The 22,146-nt window shown below is 40.9% G+C and overlaps 1 protein-coding gene across 7 annotated transcripts in view; it reads left to right on the forward strand.

The window, feature by feature from the left end:
• Nucleotides 1–22,146, forward strand: part of LAMA3 (laminin subunit alpha 3) — a 234,359-nt gene that overhangs the window by 155,911 nt on the left and 56,302 nt on the right. For 4 of the 7 annotated variants that reach the window (XM_016166528.2, XM_016166610.2, XM_016166449.2 and 1 more), the window contains 7 exons: nucleotides 5,498–5,642; nucleotides 6,351–6,491; nucleotides 7,766–7,927; nucleotides 10,609–10,707; nucleotides 12,876–12,959; nucleotides 16,985–17,215; nucleotides 21,114–21,227. In XM_016166528.2, coding sequence (XP_016022014.2) covers nucleotides 5,498–5,642; nucleotides 6,351–6,491; nucleotides 7,766–7,927; nucleotides 10,609–10,707; nucleotides 12,876–12,959; nucleotides 16,985–17,215; nucleotides 21,114–21,227 — 976 coding nt within the window. Of the gene's footprint in view, nucleotides 1–4,821; nucleotides 5,020–5,497; nucleotides 5,643–6,350; nucleotides 6,492–7,765; nucleotides 7,928–10,608; nucleotides 10,708–12,875; nucleotides 12,960–16,984; nucleotides 17,216–17,271; nucleotides 18,578–21,113; nucleotides 21,228–22,146 lie in introns of those variants that run through there. The other 3 variants (XR_004953701.1, XM_036229907.1, XM_016166761.2) reach the window with 3 other exon arrangements.

The raw sequence follows: 22,146 nt of genomic DNA on the forward strand, positions 1-22,146 counted from the left end.
CTCTCAGAGATTTACTAATTATTTGTGTTAGATGGAGAAATAAAATATCAGAAAAGGTCGTAGGCTTGGCATTCTTGGAACGGAAGTGCTTCCAGCTAGGCGTAAATCCATGGGCTCTAACAACTCGGAGAAGCACATCCTTTGACGTGCAGAGTGCAGGCCCTGGGACACAGTGGTGAGTAGGGCGATGGAGCTCCTGCCACGTGACTGGAGCACAAAGTTCTCATCTTCATTCCCTCTGTCTTCTTTCGTCTTCTGTAACAATAGTGTCTTTCTCTGGATGATCCTTCGCTGGCTATTTCTGGCTCAACCTCCTCCTTCTCCAGACTAAGAGGACATATGGCGTGAGTTTGCACAAGGTTGAGTCCTGACACCGACAATCACTACCTGGGTGACGTCCACATGTTACTACTCCTCTCTACGCCTATTTCTTCATCTGTAAAATAGAGATAGATGCTAGAGGCACCTCCCTCTTGAAGTTCTTTAGAGGATTAAATATTCTATGCAAAAACCCTTAGAATAGTACCGGACAGACACACTAGCACTCAGGCAGTATTAGCTGTTGTTATTATTTGCCAAGTACTTGGCTGTCTGCTTTCCTTCCTCTATATTGTGTCCCCCCAAACCCCACCAATTCTCCTGGCTTCAACTATCCCCACTCCTGCATGATTCCCCCATCTAGAGCTCTAGTCCTGATCCCCGATGGCTATCTTATTTCACCTTCATTGCAGATCAGTTCAACCTGGGTTCTCTTACTGGCTTTACTTGGGTGGCCTTGGACAAGTCTCAACTCTTTCAGCTCCTGTCCCCTCACACATATGATGAAGTGTTAGACTGGATGATCTTCAAAGGCCCTTACAGCTCCCAAATTCTACAACTCTGACTCCATATCTGAAACCTATGTCATTGTCTTGCCTTTCAAGCCATTTCTCTTTGTGTGTGTTAATGGTAACGGCCTCCTTCCGGTCCCCAAATTCCAGCCTGAAATCTCAGTATATCTTAGAATTAATTCCTTTTCCCTACAGTCAATCAGGTGTCAACTTCTGGCAAGGTGTATATTATCCCCCTTCCTTTTCAAGGTTCTTTGCTACCTGCTGCCACCCAGCTAAGTCTTTTACTACTTCATGTTTAAATAATATTGATAGTCACCTAATTGACCTGCCTTTTCCTGGTTTGTATTTTCTTTCTCCCTCCCTCCTTTCTCCCCACCATCTCCCTTCCTCCTTCCCTTCCTACCTTCCCTCCCTCCCTCCCTCCTTCTTTCTCTCCCTCCCTCCCTCCTTTCTCTCTCTCTTTCTCCCTCCTGCCCTCCTTCTCTCCCTTTTTCCTCTCTCCCTCTCTCTCATTCTTTCCCCATTAGTTGAAGAGGAATATGCTAAATACAAAATTATACTGGGATATAAAAATCTATTTTCCCCATGATTTTGTCATGAATATATAGAACTATCAGTCTACAAAATTTGAGACAATACCGATAAATGCATATATGTTTACGATTTTGTTTTCTTGGTGTGTGTCTTTTTAAACCGTGATGAAACATTTCTCTCAGTTTCTTGTGAATTATTTTTTTGCCTTAAATTTTGTCTTGTCAGATATAAATATGTTTTTATTGCTCAAAGTGTATCTAGTACCTGCTCCAGTTCAGATACTGTGCCTTGTGCAGAAGGCACACATGCCCACTAATAAAACTTGTCCCCAGTCCCAGCCTGATACAGGAATGCATTAACCAATAATGACAGTGTGGTGTGGCAGGTGCCACACTGAGTGCAGGTTGCTGTGGGAGCATGTGGCCCTGCATGGCGCCACCTCCATCATGTCACTTTTTGCACAAGAACCTCCCTCAAATCCCCATTGTGTGGTAGGATAGACACCAGGTTTCCAGGGTAATCTGGCCCCTCACCTACCCTAATGTAAGCCTTTTTTCAGCTTTCTTCTCTGGCTTCGTTTTTCTCACTTCCTCTAAACACTTTTGCATATGTTCAATCTTCTAATTACAGAAGTTTTCCTTCCCCCTCTTCTGTTACCCCCAAACTGTACTTATCCTTCAAGGATTATGTATGGAAAGTGCAAATTTAGATAAAGCATGAAGCCTTCCACAAGTCTGCGGAGATATCCTCATCATCTCATTGAGTAAAGCAAGTTTGATGCTTAGCCGTCCATCACTCCCACGAGTACCTAACTTTCTGCATCTTCATGTCCAGTTCCTCAGTGAAAATGCACCAAAGTCAGCATTTATCTATTCTGCTCTGTTCCTTTCCTGTCATGTCTCCTACGCAGGAATGTTATATATAGAAGGCACTGAATTATTGAATGAATAAACAAATTAACAAGGTAGACTTTGGATTCTAGATTAAAACTGGATTCTGGTATGAGTGTAATATTAAGGGACTCACAGTATCTAATGAGCAAAGGATAGAGTTCACCCTAACACCTGGTTGTCTGGCTGTGTATGAGACACAGCGAGCACCCACGCACGCAGATGTTGTGTAATGTTTGGCTGTGGGCACATCACCGTGGAGATGGCTTCCTGTGGCCTGCTTCCCTGTGTGTTGTTCTGCACCTCCAGGCAGCATCCACTGGAACCTCTTGCTTTTGCAGTGAGAGCAGCTCCTTGGGTAGTAGAGTGTCTCCTTGGAGAAGTGTGCCAAGGTCAGTGTGACTTTAGGTGTTTTTTAAAAGATGTTCAGCCAGACTTTGAAGAGGAAGTTTCCTTTTGATTCTCTGTTGTCATGGCAGCACCCAAAACTCTTTTGATTGCTTGTTTTTACACAGGATTCATAAGCATTGCATTACTCAGGAATCCAGACATTATATTTTCCGTGTTTTGGTTAACCCTTGCCTATCAGTCCTAACTAGATTTCACAAGGTTCAGCTCACAGGCTTCTGCTGTTCTCACTCTATTCAGCTTTTTGCTTTTTCTCCTGCACTCGTATGCTCTCAGCTGCTCCTTATGTGTGGAATGAGGCTCAGAGCTTTATCTTAGTGACATGGTCACGCTCTCTCAGCCCACCCCTCCTTTCCACCACACCATCTCACACATGTTCTAAAATAAATAAGCAGACAAGTAATGATTTTGCTTTCATTTCCCTTTGTCTCAACAAGCAGCTTCCACAGTCACCTTCCCTGAAAAATTACTCTCGTTCCTTTATTTTTTATGAAGTGAAAGTATAAAAAATAGGCTCCTGTTTGCCGGGTCTCATCATCGTGGCCCAGGTCCAAGTCACTTGCGGCCTTGTCCACCAATGGCATTCAGTGTGTAGTTGCTGTTTGGCACGAGCATTCACTTAATGCACCCTTGGGCCGGAAGCCCTGAATGTTTGCTAAAAGAAACATCCAAGACCTCAGGGCACCAAACTTCCCAGCCAACACTTTGTGACAACAACAGCACTGTCCACGCACAGTGTCCTTTTCCTCACTGCCAGGTGAGGGGAGTAGAAACTACCAAGTCGAAGTCAGGTCACCGCCGAAGGTCCTGTTCGGATCGAAGCTCCTTTTTCCTGACCACTTTTTGTAGGACAGGTTGTCTCTGCTCCCTTGCCTCCCATCTCTAGACTGTGCCACACACTCACTGCTCCCTCCAGAAATAAGGAATCACCAGGCAAGTCTTTTTTTTTTCTTTGCCAGACTGTCTGATTGCATTTAGTCTGAGAGTCACAAGAAGAAAACAAGTATTAACTTAGGCCCAAGAACCCTCTGAGCATGAATGTAAAAACTGTGTGTGTGAGAGTAAGTGTGTGTGTGTGTGTGTGTGTGTGAGAGAGAGAGAGAGAGAGAGAGAGAGAGAGAGAGAGAGAGAGAGAGAGAGAGAAGAGAGGCGGAGAGAGAATGTAATCTGTGAATGGATGATAAGTACTTCTCTGAGAAGATAGCCTATGGTTTATCCAGCTTCCCAGAAGGGTCCCTGATCCCCTTTCAAAGTTTACAGCCCACTGTGCCGGAGTGATCACTCTAAGCAGAACATTTACACTTTCCACTTTCCACCTGTGTAGATGATCTCTGGAGAATACATTCTTCCTCATGAAAGCAATCTCTGCAGGTATCAGGTAGGGAGGAAGATAATGGAGATGCGGCTAGGTAGAAGTGAAATGACATTTGATCTATCAGTAGGCCTTGTAGGTAAGACTGACTTTGTCTTTTTAGGAGTGATGAGTGGGAGAAAGAACATTATCTGCTTCCTTTAGCCAATGTCATACCAAGGATAATAATAGCAAATCCTTATGTATGCACAGCATCGTTCTAAGGTTTTTACATATTTTATTTAATTCTCACAACTATCCTATGAACTAGGTACTGTGATCTCCATTTTTTCAGATGAGGAAACTCAGTTGCAAAGAGATTAACTCGCCCAAGTTTCCACATCCAGTAAGTAGAGTTGGGATTCAAACCTAGGCTGCCTGGCCCCAAGTTTATGTTCTTAATCAAGTATAAAATCTCTTATCTGGTTATAAGCAGATGTTTTCCAAAGTCAATTTACTGGGATATGAAGTTATATTTTCTTTTTTTGGCATGGTCGCTGGGTTAAAATATTTTAATAGATATTAAGAAATAGGTGATAACTTACATTGGGTAGCAAGTTAATGAAATATTTCATATCAGATTGTACTCTCTATATGCCATCAAAAAGCACACTTCCTACTGCTTTCTTTAGACCCACAAATAGGGAATTCAGCTGTGGAGTTCCGTGCCTGACTACCGAAGGACGACACCTACTTCCTCTTCCTCTCCTCGTCCCTGCCTGGGCTTCCCGGTTCTGCTCACTGCCCACTGCTTTTCTCACTTCATCAGCCTTTGGTGTTTTTTTCATCTATGCTTGTGCTTCAGGTGCATGTACCTGGTGATGGCTCAGAGCTCTTCACAGGGCCTTCTTCAGAGCCCAGACTCATGTCAGCAGTTGTTCACCTTTCCGGCCTCACCACGTAGGCTTGCGAGCCATGTCCTTCCCTGTCCCCCCAGAGCCTTGCACCAAGCCTGACCCTCAGAAGGCACCATCCATGATGTTCATCTTTTTTCCCAATTGAGGTATAACTGACATATAGCATAGTAGCTGCAGTTGTACAATGTGATGATTCAATACTCGTATATATTGTGAAATGGTCACCATAAGAAGTCTAGTTAACATCCGTCACCACATGTAGTTAATTTTAAGCATTTTTTCTTGTGATAAGAATTTTTAAGATTTACTTTCTGCTAACATGAAATATAGTATTATCAATTATTTGGTCACCATACTGTACATTAGATCTCCATGACTTATTTATTTTATAACTAGAATTTTGATCCTTTCGACCCCTTTGATTATCAAGGTGATAGTCACGTTGACCTGCTTTGTGTAGATGCCTTTTATCTGCTTCCCTCCATTCCGCCTTGGTCCGTAATAAGCACGTCATGAGCAGGCACTGTGCATATTTAACAGGCTTCATACAGTAAACGCTCTGCTACAGTTCAGGTGGACTCTAGAAAGTTGATGAGAGCTTGTATTCCTTTGCTTTGGATATAGATGCAAGCCCAGGATCACAGGACGGCGGTGTGACCGATGCGCTTCTGGGTTTTACCGCTTCCCCGAGTGCATTCCCTGCCACTGCGACAGAGGAGGCACTAAGCCGGACGTCTGCAACCCTGAGACTGGGGCCTGCCTCTGCAAGGTGGGACAACGTGCAGTACCAGGGGCTTCAGCCCCTGATCAGTGCGGAAGCTCTTCATGTTGAGCCAGCGTATGAAACCATGTGGGGAATGAGACTGACCCACAGTAGATTTCCACAATGTGTGTTGCATTTTATATTAATTCTTATTTGATAGAAATAGATAGAAGGGAAGACCCCTCTCACCTCTCTCATCCTTTGGAGAGGCCACAGACCTTCTTCAGACTCTGATGACAGGTACAGACCCTCTCCAGAAAAATCAACACAAACTTTTGTCTATAATTTCAAGAGGTTCAAATGTTCCCTAGAAGCCTCTTCTGGGCCTATGGACCCCAAATTAGTAATTATTAGTAATTTCTACTCCAAGTGGTTCGGCCAGGTGGTTGGAGATCTCCCAAGTTCTAACAGATGCTTAAAGATGATGGCAACTGGGATGAACTGACCCCACCACACTGTGGATCCTTTTGGTGCCAATTCACTACCTTCAAGATGCCAAGGGGAGTCCTATAAAATTTAGGAAATCCTCTCTTCCATTTGTGTGTGGCATAAAAGTTTAAACAATGCAGTATAAAAGCTTAACAATTATGTATCTTAATGTTGCGTTAGCATCCGTGTTCTAACATCTCGTATCAGGATTTAATTTGTGCAAGTAGTTAATTACAGTCAGGGAATCATAGAAGGAATGATCTCTCATTTCACATTTTTCAATAGGAGAATGTAGAAGGTGCAGAGTGTAATGTGTGTCGAGAAGGCTCTTTCTACTTGGACCCAGCAAATCCCAAGGGTTGTACCAGCTGCTTTTGCTCTGGAGTAAACAGTAATTGTCAGAGTACACATAAAAGAAGAGCTAAGGTATGCAAGGAACGAAAGTTTTTTGTTTTTATTTAGTACTTCTGTAAGGAATGACTTGGTGTGAAACATGAAAGGTTATGGAATTTTTTGTATATTACTTTGTTGAAAGGTTAAGCACGGACCTCGCCATTTCTCAGCCTGCAGTGTTCTTCTCCCAGTTATCCTCAAGCTCAGTCCCACGGTTTGTCAGGTCTCTGCTCGAGTCTCACGCTCTAAGGGGCCTTGCTTCACCACTCCCAACAAACAGCTTGCCCTGCTCACTCTCTGTGAGCTCACCCTTCTTTGTTCAGCATTCTCAATAGCATTTATCACTCCCTGACATTTATACATTTAATTCTAAAACTTGTTTATTATCTGGCTTCCTCCACCACTAGCATGTAAGCTCCCGATACATTCCCAATGCCTACCACAGCATCTGGAGCATAGTAGATGCTCAATAAATACTCATTAAATAAATGGAGTTTGCGGTTCTTCCCCCTCATTTCTTTTTATCTGCTTATCTTCTTCCCGTTTTGCTTTCTTTCTTACCTATTTTACCACATTTATTATTGGGCCACTTTTTAAATTAACTCCATGAAACTAGAACTTTTGTCGCCTTCATTATTCCGTGAACCAGTAGTCTCATGCTTAGTCTCATGCTTGCTATCTTAGTGTCTTATATCCAACAAATATTCAAAGAAAGATTATCTTATGTATTTTACTATCTGCCTCCTGAAAAGAGTATAGGCTTGTAATTGAAAAAAAAAATTAACTTGTAAATCTACTCCGAAGCCTCCTCTCCATACCCCCAGGGCAAACCAGAAGCGTTTTTCCTGATCTATGCCTTGTCAGTTCCTTCTTTTTTCTTCCCCACATATTTTAACTCTTGGTTTCCTTTGTGATCAAGAAAATATTTAATTACGATGCTCCATTTAGAGTACAATAATGATAGCAGGCCACTGTATTTTGCCTCACATGTTCTCTATAAGGAGCTGACCATTAAAATGCGCCCACACTCCTACTTATTGTTCGCATACTTATTTATATATTATTCAAACATTTATTGGATACTTGCTAAATGTCAAGAACCAGGATGTGTGTGGGGATACAAAGATAAATCCCACATACACATGGTCTCTGCCCTCTGAGAATTCCAAGAGCAAGCCAAGAAAAGGCACAGAAAGGAAGGCTTTGAAGCAAGGTGGCTGCCCCATAGCTCTTGCTATTCTGCATAATTGCGCCATCACCAAAGAAGCCACAGGCACACATTTCCATCTCTTGCTTTTGTACTCCAGTTTGTGGATATGATGGGCTGGCGCCTGGAGACGGCAGGCAGAGTGGACATCCCCGTCTCATTCAACCCGGGCAGCAGCAGCGTGGTCGCAGACCTCCAGGAACTGCCCTCAACAGTTCAGAGTGCATCCTGGGTCGCACCTCTTTCTTACCTGGGGGACAAGGTAATGAAGTCCTGTTGTTTTTCCGCACCCTCACTGGGCCTCCTCCCTCACTGCACGAGCATTGTTTACTGGTGTCTGGAAGGAAGCACCAGGAAGTTCAGGTTACTAAAACTGAAGAAATCAGGTTAACGACAAATGCAGAAGAGAAGCTGCCTTCTGCTGGGAGGGGCTGAGAATGTACAAACCTCACGGACCCCACATGCTTTAGCTCAACAACAAAGGATGTCATGCACCATGTTTTCTAGATTTTTACTTAATACCAAAAGAAATAACCATTTAAATGATATGTGTTGCAAATGGGACATGTATGCCCTTATATGCCAATGCTGAACATTCTTTGTTTGAAAGCAGAAGAAAGGCTCCTTGTCAGGAAAACAAAAGCTGAAGAGTGACTCGCAAGCATTTTAAGAGCAGCACGGGACTCAGGGCTAGTTCGGCTTTCATTAGCAGAATCACGTGCGGTTAGTCAGACACTCCTTCGGGAGCTTGCACATTAGTCGCTCTTCCTTTGCTGCATAAATTGTTATTCCAGAGCCTGTCCAGCTACATTCATTCATGAGGGCAGACGTGTAGGCCTCCTGTAGAAACACCATCAGGTGACTTACTCACCTAGAGGCGCACAGGGTAGAGCTGTTGAGAAGGGGCGGATTTCACAGGGCCAGCTCAGGTGATGCCATTTTCTCACCTTCAGGACCTTGTTGGCCTGAGGTCTTTAATGACCTCTGCCTTCTGGTTAAAAGACAATGGGTTTTGACCTTTCAGTGTGGGGAATATTTCTTTTCTCATATAACCCACTTCTCCCTCATGTAATATTTTTCTTCACCTCCATGTGGTGAGCCTACACACTGGTTTTATCTATTACTGTGTAACAAATTACCCCCAAACTTTGAAGCTTCAAGCAGCAAACAATTACTGTCTTGTACAGTTCCTGTGGATCAGGAATCCAGGAGCAGATGGCTCAGGGTCTCTCAGAAGGCCGTGGTTGAGATGTCGGCCAGGGCTGTCTGTGGTCATCTGGGACTGGAGAATCCACTTCCGAGCTCACTCACATGGTTGTCAGCAGGTCTCTGTTCCTTGCTGCCTGTTGATTAGAGGCCCCAGTTTGTCCTCACATGAAGTTCTCTCTCCACAGGCTACCTGAGGAGGGTCCTCGTGACCTGGCAAGTGGCTTCCCCTAAAGCAACCAAAAGAGAGAGATTGAGATAGAGGTAGAGTGAGAGGGAGAAAAAGAGAGACTGAGAGACTGAGAGACTGAGAAACAGAAGCCTCAGTCATTTTATAACCTAATTTCAGAAATGACATATACTCACTTCTGCCATATTCTGTCCATTAGAAGCCAGTTACTAAATCCAGCTCACACTCAAGGGGAGGAGAATTGAGCTACACCTTATAAAAACAGGAGTATCAAATACGTGGACATACTTTTAAAACTACTGTAGCCCATCAAAAAGGCAATTCAGCTGTCCCTTGAACAACACAGGTTTGAACTGCAGGGGCCCACTTAAGTGTGGATTTTTTTTCATCTTGTGAACAGATGACATAAAGTTACAGTATGATAAATACCGTACTATAAGTGTATTTTTCCTTCATTATGATTTTCTTAATAACATTTTTCTCTCACTTTATTGTAAGAATACAGTATGTAATACATATAACATATGTAATAGCCTGCTGTTGACTGGATTCCAGTTACAGTTTTGGGGAGACAAAAGTTATACATGGATATTCAACTGTGTTATGGGGTTGGGGGTCAGCTCCACTAACCCCTGTGTCATTCAAGAGTTGACTGTACTTGATAAGGTGATGCAAGATGTTGTCTTGGAATACTTGCAGATTTTGAGCTCATAAGTCTGTGAAACTTTGTCAGGTTATAGATTCTAGGGCAAAACTTCAGTCGATGCAGAAGCCAGAAATGCTTTGCCTTCCCCTCTGCTGCAAGTTATTTGCATTCTGCAATAGGGTTATTTTGTCCTTGTTTGCTCTGAGGTTACATTACTTCTGATTTCCATACTTAGTTACTGCTTCTTTCTTGGTTGGCTTTTACTTTAAGGGTGGGAGGTGTCAGGACCAGAGGTGAAGCTGCTGTCAAAAACTATTACCATTCACCTCCACATTTCTACCACCATTATGCCTCTTACGAGGCCCTGAGAGAAGGTCTGTACACCTAATGGAGTAGTCAGACATGTACTCAGGAGAATGCATAATCTCTTTGGAAATATTCACCATCTGCTCTCAGGGGAAGTTTTTTTTTCGAAAATTTATTTTTAGAGGTTCATTTTGTAACAGATAGATATTAACCAATTCTCTCAGTTAAATAAGAAACCAATGGCCTAGATTTCTTAGAATATCTGTGGCCTAAATAAGCATTTTGGTTTAGTAGTCATTTGGAATTAAAGGATCTTATTTGTTTCTGTGTGACTATTATTTTTTTCTTTCTAATATAAGTATCTTTTGTTTATAAAACTCAAGCATGTGCTTGTTAAACATTTTAATTGATATAAAATGGCGTCATGTAGAATGTTACAATGCCATCTTCAATTCTACTGTCTAAGGATGACCCCTGGTAACAAGTCGATTGTGTATCTTTCCAGATCTATATGCCTGTGTACTTGTTATATGGGTGAATGGTGCCATAGTCTTTTTTAATATTTATACTATTGGTCCTATTATTTCAATTTTAGGTTTCCTCATATGGTGGCTACCTCACCTATCAAATCAAGTCCTTTGGTCTACCTGGTGACATGATTCTGCTGGAAAAGAAGCCAGATGTGCAGCTCACTGTAAGTATTAGAACATGACCCAAATAGCAGGAAGTGACAGTCGCGGATGGTGCTGATCCAATTTTAGGACATTCTGAAAAGGGGCCAAAAATATGTTTGGCTTAAGCAATTTCCAATGTTTTATAGAAACTGAAAGAGAAGTTTATAGTACGTAGCACCTCCTGAGAATCCTCTGCCCCCCGACGATATCCCTTTCCAGTGTACCTAACTATATTTCATCCTTTCTTCTTTCTTATAAATTCACCTCAAACTTTTTTTTTTTTTATGTTTCTATCTTTGCATTTAGTTTCACAAGTGTTTTTGAGCCCTTCCTGTTTACAAGATCATATTGCTGGGCTTATAAAGGACAGCTGATCCTTGTCCTTAAAAAAAGTGTAGTCTAAGAGGGGAGACAAAAGAAATATGCAAGTAATTACAATCCACTGAAGAGTAAGTATTTGGGACACAGTACACTATGTGGGAGCTGGGGTCCAAGGGAAGGCTTACATATCTGATAAGCCCTCAGAAGGCTTCATGGAAAAGAGTAGTTTTGAGCCATTCCAGTAGTAGAGAATGAGATGAACTGAGGCAGAGGGGCAGTGCCTAAGGGGTAACCAGTCCTACTCACCTAGATTGTCATTATTTTGCCAAGTCATCGAAAACAAACCTGGAAAGGTAGGAAGAAGGTTGTTTTATGCTATAGAGGCAATTCAGCTTGATGTAGAAAGTGAGGAGCAACTTTGGTTTCTTGAGAAGAAAAGTGACTGTACACACTATGTGCCAGCCACACAATCCAAAACTGCAGTCTAGAACATTCCTTGAGATCAGCAGAGGCAAGATAACATCCTGCATTGAGTCCCCTACGATGCATGGCACAGAACTTTGAACATAGATTGGAGTGCCATGGCTTGAAGTTGATTCTGCTTCTGGTTTGTGTTCTGTGATTAATGCAATGCAATGAGAGCTTCCTGAATGAAGGGTTTTCTTGTGTCATTCACTGTAAAATAGGGAGCAGCAAGTCTCACACATCTCAGTACAGTTGTGGGCCTTGCTTTCTGGCAGATTTTTTGTGTTCAAGCATCGCCGTGTTGCTTTGTTTTTACTGCCACCCAAATTTATTGAATTATTACTTTAAAAACCCAACGGAGCCCTTGCAAAACACCTAGAAAATGAAGTACCAAAGATTTTAGAGTTATAGTCCAAGGAAAAATAGCTCCTCAATAAAAATACTGTCATGGCAATGCTTTATTTCAGTTTCATTATTTTCGTAGTCTATCTCAAGTTCAGGCCATTTGTATGCCTGTATTTTACTGCCAAAGAGTTTATTATGCAAACCGTTTGAATTCATGGAGAGGTGATGATAAAAAATTTCTCTTTAATCCCACCTTCGAACATGGAAAAAAATTTAGGCTCGTGAAACATTTTATTCTGCTGCTTTGTTCCAAACCACTGTCATTAAGAGCCTATGGGGCATGTTTCTTAGGTTAAGGTTTTAAATGATTTGTGATCCCAGATAATGCTCTTCTCTCTGAAACTCCAGCTCTAATGAATGGAACCCTTTGGGGTTTGGTGCTACAACAGAAAGCTGGGGCTTTTATGCATATATTTTGGATGGGGGTGCTGATGATAGGTGCTGACTTTCTCTTTATACCCAGTTAGTCCCTCGAAAGCCACTGTAAGGGGCAAGGGCGGATAGAGGCTGAGACTGAATGAGGTTGGATCCCAGAGGGTAAAGGCTGTGGGCCTAGTTCCCTCTCCATGTGCCAGCTCCAAAGCTCCCTGGCTCTGCAGGCTGCACTGCTAGGCCCTGCTAACCTTTCTGCCTGACCCACCCACCAAAGCACTTTCTTGTTACCACAGTCAGGCCCTGTAGGCAGTAATGGAACAGCATGTCATGCATTGACGGCAAAGCCTGAGATATTTGTTTTTTGTTGTTTTAATTTTTTCATCTTTTTAGCCATTTCTGGTCAAGGGAATTTTGGGGTTTTCTATTTGTGAAAATATACTGTATTGACTATTATTCTGTTTTCAGATGACTAATCCTTTTACCAGTTATTTCATTTCACAACTATTTTTTAGAATTAAGCATTGCACGTAATGCAGACTCACTGAAATTTGTTCTTAGATCAGTCATACACTTTATTACATCCCAGCCACAGCACTTGTGCATTTGTGTTTTCATTAAACAGGGTCAGCACATGTCCATCATCTATGAGGAGGTGAATAACCCACGGCCAGACCGGCTGTATCACGGGCGAGTGCAGGTGGTGGAGGTAAAGGAAGAGCATATAAAAAATGTTTTCTAATGATCTCTTGTTCTTTGACTGTTCTTTTAAGCAGTTGTGATTTTTTACTTATTTTATGAATTTAAAATATATATTTACATAAATATAATTTATATGTATAAAAACTTTAAATGTACATTATATAAAATATACAGTTTCATCCTCACATGGCTTTGTTCCTACCATGTTTAAGACTGAGCCCTGTCTTTCCTACTTTACAGTTAATTATTCTTGTGTGTATGAGCTTGTCATGCTTTATTTGGCTCCCTCTCATCATTAGGCCTCCCTCAGTGCCTGTGACCCTGTAAGCAGCCAACAAATCCTTGGGATGAGTAGGTGGAAAAGCCACAAAAACATCTAACACCAAAAGAAATAAGATTAATAGAGACATATAAAGGAAAGCTCACTAAATCATAAAACATTGTGTTCCATTGACTTGATTACAACTATGCCTTTAAAAATAGTGTTCTGTTTGTATTATTAAATATATCCAATACCTCAAGATGATACTTATTCAAGTACCTTGAACTCCCAGACATATTTTAACCTTTTGTACAATGAAATACTATGTGGCAATAAATGAAACAAAGTATTCATACCTACCACAATAGGATAGAACGTCAAAAACATTACACTGAGTGAAAGAAGCAGACACCAAATATGTTATATGATTCTATTTATATGAGAGAGGTGATGCCAACGAAATGGTAGAATAAAAATCTCCAAAAATTCTCTCCTCCATAAAAGCAATGGGAAAAGAGGCCTAATTGGTCAGAATCAACTATTTCACAACTCTGGAAATTAATCAAATGTTTGCAACAATCTGCAAAGCATTTATTCAAGAGAAATGGGTGACTCTTGGAAAGAACAATGAGTTTCGTAGCTGGTATTCTCTATGCCCACCTCACCCCTCCAACTCCACAGTAGCCTTGAAAATCAAGAGCCCACCATCAAGGTAAAAGCCAGTAGCCTGAAAGCCACCAGAGGAGACAGAATGGGACTGGAGCCATTCCCAGAGAATTGTCAAAATCTGTCTGGGGTTTTCTGGATGATCCCATTTCCAAGGCCATGTTTATTGAAAAGCTCCAGCATAATATTAGGACTATAGAAGGACTCACATATTCAAGTCTGTTTGCATGCTCAGGAAAGACCTGAGAAGGAAGGCCCCAAGCCCTCACCTCTTTCTTTCTGCCATATAAGGACACAACAAGAAAGTGACCACCTGCAAACCAGGAACAGAGTTTTTACCAGGAACTGAATTGGCTGGTACCTTAACCTACAATTTCTAGCCTCCAGAACTGTGAGAAAATTAATTTCTGTTGTTTAAGCTACCTGGTCTATGTTAATTTGTTATGGCAGCCAGAGCTGACTAAGACAAGGAATCACCAACAGATTGAGCAGGCAGAAGGCAGAATAAGCAAATTTTAAGAAGGTCAATTAAGATTATCAGGGAACAGGAAGAAAAAAAGAATGAAGTAAAACAAACAGACTCTCAAAGATATTCAGAACATAATCAAATGTACCAACATGTGCATAATAGGAGTGCCAGAAGGAGATGAGAGAGAGAAAAGGGAAGAAATAATGGCTGAAAACTTCCCAAATTTAGTGAAAATAATTAATCTACACATTCATGCACAACAAACTCCAAGTTGGATAAATGCAAGAAATCCATACACAGAAACATCATAGTAAGGATATTGAAAGACAAAGACAAAAAGAGAATATTGAAAGCAGCTTGAGAGAAGCACTTTATCACATACAAGGGGTCTTCAATAAGATTAACAGCTGATTGTTCACCAGAACCCATGGAAGTCAAGGCGGCAGTGGTATGACATTTTCAAAATGCAAAAAGAATACACTCTCAACAAAGAATTATATATCCGGCTAAATGTCCTTCAAAAATGAAGGAGAAATGAAGGTATTCTGTTATAAACAAAACCGAAAGAATTTATCACTAGTCAAGTCTCTTTACAAGGAATACTAAAAAGAAATCCTGTAGACTGAAATGGAAGGACACTAGACAGTAACTTAAATCCACACAAGAAGCAGAGTACTGGCAAAGGTAAAACTATATAGGTAAATAGAAAAGGCATTAGAAATATATCTTTTGATTGTGACTCTTTTTTCTTCTATCTGATTTAAAAGACAACTGCATAAGGCAATAGTTATAAATCTGTGTTGGTGGACACACATGCATAAAAATGAAATTTGTATAGAATAGCACAAAGGAGCAGGGGAGAAAATGAAGCAAATGGAAACCAAGTTTCTGTATACTGTTGAGATTAAGTTGGCATTTATATAAATTGTCTAGCATGGACAAGTTCATAGAGACAGAATGTAGTTAGTTCAGTGGTTGCCTGGGGCTCTAGGTGGGAATGGGTGGTAACTACAAATGGCCACAAATGTTCTTTTGTGATGTATGAAAATGTTGTAAAATTACATCGTGATAATGGTTTCATGCTTCTGTAAATTTACTAAAAGTTGTACATTTAAAATGAGGGAATATTATTATAATATGTAAATTATACCTTGAGCTATTAAAATATAAGTATTATATTTATATTTTAATAATAATCATATTTTGAATGTCTACTACATGCTAGGCACTGTGCTGGATACTTTGTATACATTATAGCGTTAATTTTCTTTAATCCTCATCATAGTCCTGAGAGGTTAGGCACCATTACTATGGTATTAAAGAGATGTGGAAACACTTCAAAGGAGGCAATAGAATCTGAAGGTTAAAAGTGCAAGCTTTTATGGAAAAAGATGCTTAACATCACTAAATCATTAGAGAAATGCAAATCAAAGCCATGAAATACCACCTCACATTCATTAGGATAGCTACTAAAAAACATACAAACAAAACAGAAAATAACAAGGGCTAGCAAGGATGTAGACAAATTGGAACGTGTACACTGTTGGTGGGACTATAAAACAGTGCAGTTGCTATGGAAAATGATTTTGAGATTCTTCAAAAAATAAGAAAATAAAATTACCATACTATCCAGCAATCCCATTTCTGGGCATATATTCAAAAGAATTGAAAGCAGGATTTTGAAGAGATATTTGCACACTCACATTCATTACAGCACTATTCATAATAGCCAAGAGGTAAAAGCAGCTGAAATGTTCATCGACAAATGAACACATAAAGAAAATGAGGCAAGTACATACATTGGACCATTATTCTACCTTAGAAAGGAAGGAAATCTGCCACATGCTAGAACATGAATGAAACTTGAGGACATTAGCTAAGTGAAATAAGCCAGTCACGAAAACACAAATACTGCAATTCCACTTATAAGAGATATTTAAAGCACTCAAATTCATAGAAACAGAAAATACAATAGTGGTTGCCAAGGACTCGGAGCTGGGGGAGGGGGAAGAAATAGGAGTTGTTGCTTAATAGGTGTAGAGTTTCAGTTTTGCAAGATGATAAAGTTCTAGGGATCTGTTATACAACAATGTGCATGTAGTTAACAGTATTGTAGTGTAAAATGAAAAATGGCTAAGGTGGTAAATTTTAAGTTATGTGTTTTTTTTACCATCATAAAAAAATAAAATAATATGAATGTGTGTGTGTGTGTGTGTGTGTGTGTGTAAGAAAAGATTGTACTTTCCATCACGACTGTGTACATTTAATGAATGATCTGAGCTGCATGACTTAGTTGGTTTCCATATACCTTTCTCTCTTGCATTTTTCTCACTGACTTTATATTTGTACAAACAAAAAGTGCTTTTTAAAATAAGCATAACACTGGGAAATTTTATTTTATTCCTTATTTCCTGCCTTCATTTTTTTTCCCTTTCATGTGTCACTCTCTCTCCTTGGGAATAACCTAGGACATCTGACTTCTGAATGTAAATCTACTACCTTAAACAAATCTATCTTATTTTATTTTCATTTATATGCATTTTAAATGTCTTTTCTTTGACTTTTCTGGGTGTCTGCCTCTTCCTGGAAGTGAGCTGGCCAAAGGGAGACCTTGCCTGTCTGTTTTCACACGTAGGGAAACTTCAGACATGCCAGCAGTGGTGCTCCGGTGACTCGGGAAGAACTAATGACAGTACTGTCTAGACTGGAAGATCTTCGCCTCCGAGGCCTCTACTTCACTGAGACGCAGCGGCTCACCCTGAGTGGGGTGGGGCTGGAAGAGGCCACTGACACAGGAAGTGGACGTAGAGCACATAATGTAGAGATGTGCGCCTGCCCCCCTGAGTACACTGGTGACTCATGTCAGGTGGGAAATTCTCTTATTCCATTAAATTCCCACAGGGGACGCCTGGGGCTGACTCTCCTGGCTGCTGTCCAGCACTGCTAGATGGTCTGGGGCACCCTGTCAGGGTCTGCTGGGCTATAGCTTCTATCTCACCTGGACCACCTTTGGGTATTAAATATGAAAAGGAAATCACAAATGTCTCAAAGTCCATAGGAAAGCCCCAGGAGCCCAGTAGGTCCTGGGAGTTGTAAAAATCAGGATTTTCTCATAATTGGGAAGAAGGCTGCCAAATGGCACCCCCGTATTTGAGCTCCTGCTTTCCTAGTTGCCGACCAGGGGTTTTCATGCCTTTCTCTAATCCAGGGCCTCTCTCCAAACGTGGCGCCCCAGAAAAGTTATAGTTCAGAGTATATCTGAATTATTTGAGGGGAAATCAAAGTCCAGTTTTCTAGCTCACAGCAGCTCCTTATTTGAGGTCCAGTAAACCACTCTTGTCCTTGGGTGATTAAAATGTGCCATAAAATGAAACCATTTTATATCTCAGGCTGTAAGTGTGTTCTCTTCCTAAAGAGAGAGCAAGAAAGCGCAACTGTTATACAATTATCAGAAAATAGCAAATTGTCCTTCTGCGTGTTCCATAGATATCCTTTATGTTCTCTTCTGACCTCTTTGTAGCAGAACACCTCAAGGTGATCTGCATATAAGAGTTTTTTTTTTTTTAATCTGCAAATATATTACCTGCAGTGGTTTGCTGGGGACTTTTGTCTTGTAACGTTCAGTCCACAGGTGCCTACATTCTTCTCCCTTCCTTCTATCTCTTTTTTAGCCTGATTAAATAAAATATATAGCCAAAGGGAAAGAGTGGAACGGCTTACCACCCTCCTGCCCAGGGCGTGTCCTTTGCACGCATGACTCAGCCTGTGATTTACAGCTGCTCTAATCGGCTAGTGCCGTCTGTCTGTGGGGTGAGGTGGGTAGAAGGTGATGCTTGCCCCACCTCACAGGGATTACAGAGCGGTGCACTTCCATATGGGACTGTTATGTGTGCTCTCTCACAGGCTGACTCATAGGTGAAGTTTACAGGTGGGGCCTCCTACCGCAGACAGCCTGCCTTACCTGAGTCAGGCGGGCCTGGGCACTGAGCAGGAAGGGCTGGTATAAGAGGAAGAGGCAGAGGTTTGCATGCAGCCAGCAGGACGCCCAGGGACCAGGATGCCCCCAGCAGTGAGGTGGTCAGCCCAGAGTGTGGGATGGCTGTGGATCTTCGGGGCAGCCCTGGCACAGTGTCTGGGGTACAATTCACAGCAGCAAAGGGTAGTGTTTCTTCAGCCTACTGGTCAAAGCCACCTGCAAGCAAGTTATATGGAGTTGAAACCCAGCCAGGTAATGTCCTTTTTAAATTTTGGTCTGGGATGGGGAAGAGTTCCCAGCTTTGTGACATTTTAAGTTAGAGTGATGAATGAGTAATGGGTGGGCTCGGGGAGGGGCTGATGGCCTCCCTATCCCAACACTGGCAGTGTTTATTATAGTGCCTAACAGATTGCTCTCCTGAGCTGTTAACCACAAACTCTATAAACATCAGCCCACTGGAAATGCCTATACAGATAGGAGTTTGAATACTTGTGGAATGTTAATATGCAATAAACTTTGTGCCCTTCTAAGAGTAACCTAAGCGTTGGACGAAAGAATCCAATGCCTATAGGCTTTCAGATTCTGCTTGGAAGAAAAATTACCCATAAAGTAAAACATTAGAATCAGTAAATCTGTTCTAAAAAAGTGATAAGATCAAGTTTGTGTAATACCTAACAGATGTGCTTCATTTGCCAGGCATTAAACACTTAAAAATTCTGTTCTTGTTCTTTAAACTTCCTCGATGTTACATATATACTCACAAAGAAATAGATCCTTTAGCTGCTGAAATAGCCCTGGAAACTCGATAGGGACATAATTTTATCATTTGTACTATAAAAGTTTATTGGAAATTTACCCTGAAAAATTATGTCAAAAAATGATTAGCTATAAAACCTGTTTACTGAAATAATATTAGGATATATTCATTTTCATGTAGAGTAAGTTTACAATACAATTTGAATATGGGAACTGAATTTTACCTAAAATCTAGAGTTTGTGTGCTATATAGAATTAAAATGATTATTTTTCAGTAATTGATAGTCACATGATACATAACTCTGGCAGAGTGCTTTTTCCGATTCTAATCAAAATTAAGATGAATAATTTAACTTTAATCAGGGTAGACTATCCTCCCCCCAAACCATGTTTAATTAAAGCTTTTACTTTGGTATGTTGTCACGAATGAACTAGTTATACTTATTTATTTGAATAATTTGTTCTTTACCAAATACGGTCATTTTATAAGCAGGTAATGTGATTTATGGTGATAATTAGAAGGTACATACCACTTATTAGCAGAGGTTATTCATTTGTAGATATCATACCATCACTGGCTGAATTTCATTCAAATGATTCCCTCAGTTATGCTTTCAGCTAAAGAACATTCTTTTCATACTTCGATTCTCCTTTAGACAAGCCTATTCATATAACACATAAAGTAATCTAATTTTTTGCAATATGTTATTTTGCCTAAACACGGTTTCTAATAGCTAAAAGGAAAAATGTATTGGAAACTATAGTCTTGTTATTGTATACGATTTGTAGTCACTGATAATTTTGAAAGAAGCTCCTAGCAGCACCTGGAAGATTCCACTCTGGGGTGTACAGGAGGCTTTTTTCTCCAACCTTCTCATGTTGGCTTCTTCTTCTTCCCCGCTTTACCAGGTAGAAACTTTCATGGCCATGGATGAGTCAGAATGGCCAGGTCAGGGTTTTCCCTCACTATAGTTTCGGAGTCTTACAGACATATGTGCTGTTTAAAGAGGATTAGATAAAAGATTTTTTATCTTGAAATATTAATTTTTCTGGTGCTTTAAAAATGGGGCAAATAAAAGATGAGTGAAGGACACGAGGGGCAACATCTGATTTTAATCAGTGCACTGACCGATTCACTCTGCCAAAGTAATGAAAATGTCTACAATTCTTTCTAAAGGCAGGAATCTAAATAATTTTTAGTGGCTGGTATAAGAATAATTGTTTTTTTCTTTCGGAGGTGTTCTTAACTAGAATCCTTTAAAAATATATTAGTTCATAAAAAATGTAATTCTTTCTTCCATATGAAAAATAATAATTTGTGTTACACTGGAAAGAGACAATATACTAGGGATAGAAATAATCAAAGTGATATTGAACAAGAGAAGACCACACGGGAAATTTACTGGAACTGGGTCTTTTAATGCTCGGTCAGAACCAAACATCCCTGAAAAGTTTTGTATAAGAATGCAAGCATGTTCCTCTCCCCGGCCCTCCCAGATTTGGTCATAGTCTGATGAGTGGCAGTGAAATGATTCCACAATCCTGCCATGATTGCGTAGATCCCAATGAAGACTCCCCAAAAAGCCCATATCCATACTTTGACAGGGAATGGCTACTAAAGAGAACTTGAACTTGGAGGGATTTGCTTAGAGGTCCTCCTCACTAAGGATTGGGGTCCTGATCCCTTTTGCTCTTTCAGTTCTCCACACCTGCACTTGCCCCAAAACAACTGGAGTAAGAAGGAGAGGAAGCCCCTTCTGCACCTGCCTTCCACGTTTCCCTCTCTCTGGCTTCCCCACCATATGACTCCCACTCAGGCACAAACACATATACTCCCACTGTGGCGTGGAAACAAAATAGAACCTGACCAAAAACAAAAAGCAAGTGGACCTGGCTAGTGTTTGAAAGTAGAAATTCGCACACAGACCAAAGGAAAGAAGATAAAGCAAGGGCTTGACAGTCAGAATTGTCACGTTCTTTGGATAATAATTTTCTTTCTTTGTATTGACTAAACACTTTGTTTGAAAAATAGGGTTGTAGCCCTGGATACTATTGGGATAACAGAGGTCTATATACCGGACGGTGTGTTCCCTGCAATTGCAATGGACATTCAAATCGATGCCAGGATGGCTCGGGAATCTGTATTGTGAGTAAATTGATGTTCTAATGCTACCTGTGGGCAATGTGTATCTCCCTACTGCCCCCTCTGCTAGGCCCTGAGATGTCAAATGTCACATCTCCTACCAAACCCTAAATAGAGGTTGCTGTGTGAATGCAGGAGGCTCCAGTGTTATTAGGCTGAATTACTTTATACTTCGCTTTTCCTTCATTTTAACATGGGCCATCAGAGGAGAACACCTATCTAAACAATTAATTTACACCTTAGCTTCTAAATCTCTGCTTCATTAAACAATATTAATGGGCGAATCCTGAGACTTAACTCTTGCCAGGATATAATAAATCGGAGCCATAACTCTGGGCTCCAATTTCATTAGGGTGGCAGGAAATTGTGGGAAGGGAGTTTTGTTGCTGTCAGATGGGCTCAAAACAGCATTGGAGGAGAAAACGTGCTCAGAAAGGCTTCATGTGTGCACTCAATCAGTCAAACACAAACCCTCTATGGCTGCCAAGACAAAGTGGGTCTACATGGGAAGACAGGTAAGCAGAGTCCTTGCTGTATTATCCACCGGAAACAATCTTATAGAATATTTTAGAAAATTCTTCCATAGAAAATTAGATCCTCAGGAAATTTTGTCTTTGCATCCTGAAGCAGAGGATTTCATTCTGCTGACTTTTTCCCTTTCATTAGAGTTTCTTTCCCCAGGAGCCAGGACCTCCCCAGTTAGGAGAATGGACAGTTCTAAGGAAAGAAGAGCGTGTTGGTACCCCCAGAAACACAGAGACCCAACTTAGGGGTCTGTTTGGAAATACTTTCTTCTGGCATGGATTTCCTTTTCATTGTGTAGTGCAATGAGAGTGTGTTGCAACTATTTGAGTTCCTAGACCTTATTAAGCCAATTCAACATGTCCCAGGGAACTGCTTCCTCTGCAAGATAGGGCAGGCC

The sequence above is a fragment of the Rousettus aegyptiacus genome, unplaced genomic scaffold (assembly GCF_014176215.1).
Source record: "Rousettus aegyptiacus isolate mRouAeg1 unplaced genomic scaffold, mRouAeg1.p scaffold_m13_p_12, whole genome shotgun sequence".
NCBI classification, from domain to species: domain Eukaryota; kingdom Metazoa; phylum Chordata; class Mammalia; order Chiroptera; family Pteropodidae; genus Rousettus; species Rousettus aegyptiacus.